This window comes from Atheta coriaria, unplaced genomic scaffold (assembly GCF_025399875.1).
Source record: "Atheta coriaria isolate IRGN ID8LTWV9N9 unplaced genomic scaffold, Caltech_Dcor_3.1 hic_scaffold_3_pilon, whole genome shotgun sequence".
NCBI classification, from domain to species: Eukaryota; Metazoa; Arthropoda; class Insecta; order Coleoptera; family Staphylinidae; genus Dalotia; species Dalotia coriaria.
In genome coordinates this window covers 3,847,367-3,853,419 of record NW_027045445.1, presented here as the reverse complement: position 1 = coordinate 3,853,419, position 6,053 = coordinate 3,847,367, and the positions used below count along the sequence as shown (strand labels likewise).

Below are 6,053 nucleotides of genomic sequence, written 5' to 3'. Positions count from 1 at the left end.
GTGTTATATAATGTTGAGGCTTACTTTGTGTTTAGAATACACGAAATTCTGTTTAAAAATGTAAATAAACAGAATCGAACACAATGCACTGCACAAAATCGCGTGATCGCGCACGAAGGACACGAGTGTTACTGATATCAACAAAACAAGAGTCGAGATATTGTCGCTTGGAATTTAACACAAATATGTGCATCCTAGCACCATCTTGAGTCAAAATATAAAGTTAGATTTAAGAGGGGTGTGCGCAGAACGTGAAGCAACTCACCGGACACGAGTTTCGCTAATCAATTTACTCTCTGTCAATTGGAACCTCTAATAGGTAATGCATGCAATGGAAAGCAAAATATTATTAAAGAATGTTATGTACAAAAAAATATTCTAAAATATTTACTGTTAATTTTATTTTATCACTTCTTGGGTAATGGCTTTATTAAAAGTGTTTTGTATATTTCATACGTCACATACCGAAAATTATATATTTCTAAGTATAAACGAATAAATTTCGAGTGAGAATTTAATTATGAAAAGTTTTACGACCCAACTAGTCCAGTTTTCGGCGACCAAGTTAAACGAGGGAACGCGACAGGACGACCCACAGTTAATGCATATTCATTTTTAAAAGGATTCTATTACGGCATGATTGCCCCATATCATGCCAACATTCTTTCGTATGAATCTCGTTTTTCATCATAAGTATTTCGGCAAATTAAACTTCATTTGCCTAATTGGTTTCAAGGAAATAAAAATAAAACCCAATTACATCTTTGGAGAATATCGTCCAAATAAATTTAAAAGTTGATAGGCGTAAAATAAAAACATTGTGGGACATTAGAAAATTGAAGAATGTGAACCGAAAGAAAAACGATTTTATAGGCAAGCATCAGCTGGTGCAACCGGGAATTTCGAGGGTATCCCTGAAAATAGCAAACTGCAAATAACGACAGATCCTCCCCGATGGATAAATAATGACCCTAGTAAGCGAACGTGATCTTCTAGAAAACACAAGGATTATACATTTTTGTGAAAACCTATTCTTCATCTTGATAAAAAATGATTACCTCAATATTATTGGCTTATTTTAAATTAAACATTCCAAACATCATAAAATACTTATATAAAATTTGTTATACTGCTGCGTAAATAATGATTATGATAAAATAAAATTCAATTTACTGTAATCGTTTTTCCAATACGAAATATACGGTGCCAATCTCATTCCGGTTTCCTTTAGTGATTTTTTAATGTTTCATTCAGACCAAACCGCGGTGCAGAAAAAAATTCTTTTCACCATTCGGTAAAGACATTTCCCCACCCGAATGGCCACCATTATCGCAATTGAAATAAAATTAATCTTTATAGCTCCAACGGATCGTTCCGGTTGGATGTATCTATGCATTTACGTATGTGTGTTATTTGGATATGTGTGGTATACGAATGAGTGTGCAAATAAAATAATATTTGCGAACTGTCGGAACGTCGCTACTGATAAAGAGGAAAAAACTGAAACAAACACACTAAAACTACGAAGCTAATTCGAACTATCATCACCACTGACCGCTTGATTTTGTTCTTTGTTTTACGGCCAATTTATTAATGAAAACAAACCCTGGGTAGGATTAAATTATTTCCACACGCCGACATAAATTCATATATTGCGGAATTTATCACGCCGCCGCTTTTGGAAATCCAATATTGAACACATTGAATGAATGAATAAATGTAATAACGCGCAATAACCGTTAGCGATCGTTATTGCAGGTGAAGCGTCCCATTATAATTCATCCCCCCAGTTTCAGTTTACGTTCAGGGCTCCCAATGTGGTAAAGTTTACATTTGTAGACCCGTGTTATTCGATTATGTGACAAACACGCGTAGAAAGTGTTTGTTTTCGTAGCATCCGTAAAACATAAAGGAGCAATGCGAAATATCGATAACATATCGTTTAGAGTCACAATCATTTATTGCTACCTATGGTGACGTGACAATTTCGTTTATGTTTCACGACCTACGCAAAATGTACCTTTATGTTTATACAGAATGTCTCTCAAGAAAAGGTTACTCTTTGTGTAATATGTCGAGTTCTTTATGAGAAAAATTGATGTATCTATATATTTTCTCCCCTTTTAATTCTTTTGCGTACACATAGGGATGGTGAAAACGGCTGGATATGAGCAAACAGATCGCAAATATTGACACAGGCTAATTGTTTGTGGGTTTCATTACGCGTCACCACATCAAGGCGCAACCCTTCGCTATTCATAGACATGTTGTTGTGTTACACGAATAATAACTGTATAAAATTAACGCTACTTATATTTAAGTGTGGTTCGTGTGTGAGTTCATACATTCTAGAGCCTCTTTCTTTAATTCATTGTTCGCTTCCTAACACACACCAACAAAAAGTCTACCGCGCGCAGGACAAACTAACACATACAGTATTACTTTATTGTAACGCAATGCACACTTGAATAATTTAATGCAAAAATGTGCATCCGAGCTCCATCTTCAGTAAAACTATAAAGTAATGCGCGACTATCTCCATTTAAATCCGTGTAAGCACTGATCAAAACAAACTTCTGAAGGATAAAAAAAAACAATCTGCTGTAGCACGTGCAATCACACGATAAATTCAATTCGAAAATGACATGGTAGTGTCATCTATCTTTTCAAAAACATAAACATTGAAATGGGATGAGTGATACATAACAAAATGCCGTTGAACAAAATAAACAACAAACTTGTCTGAAAAAGTAAACAGTTCATTTATCTTGCACGCTTTACGCTAGACCTGAATAAATCGATTCTATTTATCTTAAAACTATGCTGAATTAGAAAAGATGCTCGCAGTTTCATTAATAACAAGATTCTGCTCAAGAAAACACATTAAACCCTACATTTACTTCATTATCCAGCCCGCAACTATGCCGACGTTTTCTCATAAGAAGAAGCGATTATACTTAATCCCATTCTTGTAGTTTCATTCAACTTTCCGCCATTCCTTATGGCTTGTGGCTGCATCGACCCGGGGAAAAATGTGCACGCGAATGAGCACAACGTAATATTATGCACGTACGAATCGCGAGCGGGCGCGCTGTAATCGTAAACGTAATTTCAACATAATTCTCTAATGCGATCGTTATTATGCACAACGCGTGAAAAAGCTAGGGGTGAAGACAAAGCGGTCGGTTCCTTGAAGGAAGCACACGCGCATTATTACAGCCTGAATGTTTATGAGCTCCTGGTGAATTTCAGAATACGATAAGTATGGTATGGCTTAATCCCGTACCGAAATTATAGTAAAAAGGGGGTGAATGGTGACAATGCACGCATTCTATGGCAGTCTGTCTAATTCAAGCACGATCTAAACTTTAAACTAGTACAAAGTGGTCTAATTTCTATGAATTGAGTAATGCGCTAAGTAATAAAGCAGAATTCAGCTGTATGAAGAATGTTCATAATATAATATCACTCATAGCCTCCTGCCGAGTCCCAAGTTATCACATTCGTTCCATAAAGATGTTGTTACGTTCCTTTCAGCGTCGTAAATATTCTTTATGACCATTCGCACCCCGCTTTCGCCCAGAAATATAAAACTCTGTACGAAGTAAATCAGCTCATTCTTGATGCGTCTCTTACAAATATAATACTTAATGTATGTGAATTATTAGTGATTATATTTTGTCTTTTAACAATATAATATATTCAAAAATGCGCAAATGACACTTATTTACCAATTATTTATCCATGTGAAATTATTATTAATTGTATTCTCCAATATTTTCCACGTATTTTTCATAATATTTCGTGGAGAACATTGGTACGTGTTTTGTATTCGCTGAATTTAAAAAAATTAACTTACATATTACTAAAAATATAGTTTACCAGCTCCATAAATGGTTCATTATGAAGCAAATAAAGTAGCTAATGCTAACATATAGTCAAAAAATACACTCCATTGAAGAGTCCGATAGAAACATGAAATTATTGGCTACAATAACAATTGGTATTGTATCTAATATTTGTTAGTTCCTTTTTTATTTCATTTTGTTAGTTTATTCATCGTCACCTTTGCTCTTCTTCTTCTTTTTCTTTTTCTTCGGCGGTTCACCGCCAGCATCCGCTCCGTTTCCGTTCTCTTCTACAACAGACCCATTAGCAGCGCCATTCTCATCAGCTGCGCTCTCGCTCTTCCTTTTCTTCTTCTTTTTCTTTTCCATTGACTTATTCAATACGGCTTCTTTTTCGACTTCATCCATCGCTTCCTTCATAACGTCCAAATTCTTCTTCGGAATGTCGCCGGTTTCATAAAACTTAAGTCGATCCTCCACCTGCTGACGGAGCATTTCACCAAAGACTTTTGTTTGCGATTCGGCGAAGCAATCGATTCGCGAGGCAATTGAACATTTGTTCGCTAAATAACGCGAAATACGACCCTTGTTTTTGGCGCCAGCGCGACCAATGAATGTCGAATGATACAACAAACCATATTTTGGAGTATTACCTCTAGTTTTTAACGCTCTGAAGAGTGCCTTCTCAGCGCCGAGAATCTGAACGGTTGATGCTGGGTATTTCGCCAAGTTAGTCAATGAACCAGCGTGTGAAATAAGACGCGCGCCTACTTGATCACCAATTAAAGTTGCCAAATTGGGAGCGACATCGCTCATCTTAGTGCGGAGATATTGCGACAATTCTTGGCGGTAGTCCGCGAGAGAAATAACACGTGCAGCAAACATTTCAATATTTAACAAGTCAACGACGCTAATGTCCATACCCATTGAAGAACGAGATGCGTCAAGAATAGCCTGGGCCTTTCCGGAGTCCATTGTGATTTCTTCTAGTCCAGTAAGAGAATCGTCGGTCAAATCTTTACGATTTTTGATAAATTTAGCAAGTCGAGCAAAAGTGTAATTTTCAGGCACAATTTTGACCAACTCCGGGAAATGGTAGGAGTACCATTCACTGCAGAAATCAAAACACGAAACAAAATAACATGAAATTTCAATTTTTGAAGTTGATAAAACAATTGAAACTTACCGTATTCTCATAGAGAATGTATTAATATCTTTGTCCAACTGATCCAACAAGGCAATACTCTGAATAATCATGTTGTCAACCCTATGAACATTAAACTTAACTTTAGCCCTAGAATAGGAATGCCCCAAGCCCAATTGAGCAACTGCAGCACTCTTTGAAGTGAAACCCTTTGTCAAATTGTGGAAATGATGACGAATTCCACGAATTATTTCAGGAACTGGACCAGTGTGGTTGCATTGAAGACCCAGAACTTCAGTAATGGCAGCACCTAATTTAGGGTCTGCCACACCAAGTTGAGTCTTCTTCTTCTTGGGAATAGCCATGTTGATGAACTGTTGGAGTTCATCAGGAACAATGCCTTCTGATACAGCATTGATGTTCTCCAAAGCAGTGATGGCACTCTTGAAGGGTGAAAAGCTGACCAGTTTGACTATGCTGTTAAAACGACCTAAATCGGTGACGGCCGCTTCGACTTGCGGCAGAAGCGTACCGATTTCTTCAAATTCCTCAACTTTGAAAATGCCGTAGCCAGCGGCATGTTCGTAGAGAACAAATAACTTGGACTGAAATTTGGAAACGAGAATTCATCAGCACCACGTTGCAATTGTAAGGTTATGAATACAAAACGAAATAAAATAAGCGATAACGCAAGTTAAGAAAAACTTTCAGTAATGGGAATATGAAAATGTAGCTTACCATTATTAAGCGGATCGGCACAATATTAAATAACAAATAATTAAGACACAATTATTAAATTCTAGTGCTTGGAAAACACCAACCACGCGGTGATTTCACAAGCAGACCAGTAAGAAGAAAGTTTACCGCATCTTGTGCAGGGGGCAGCACCTATCGAGAAGTTGCAAAATAAAAATGATGCGCATGCTTTATCCTATGTAGTTTGGTTCAAAAAATTAAATAATTTAATGATTTCACATAAAAAAAATTAGAATCTCATAAAATAAGTAATCCTATACATTATAATACAAAAACTAGTTTTTTAAATAAAAATTCTTCATTGA

The 6,053-nt window shown here is 36.4% G+C and overlaps 1 protein-coding gene across 1 annotated transcript; it reads right to left on the bottom strand.

Annotated features, from left to right (window-relative positions):
- Positions 1-3,653: 3,653 nt before the first annotated feature.
- Positions 3,654-5,889, bottom strand: Nop56 (Nop56 ribonucleoprotein). The gene is made up of 3 exons (XM_065299680.1): positions 5,731-5,889; positions 5,035-5,597; positions 3,654-4,959 (listed from the first exon to the last, which is right to left on the bottom strand). Exons 1-3 carry the CDS (start codon positions 5,731-5,733, stop codon positions 4,053-4,055), a joined length of 1,473 nt encoding a protein of 490 aa, XP_065155752.1. The 5' UTR covers positions 5,734-5,889; the 3' UTR covers positions 3,654-4,052.
- Between the last annotated feature and the right edge of the window lie 164 nt (positions 5,890-6,053).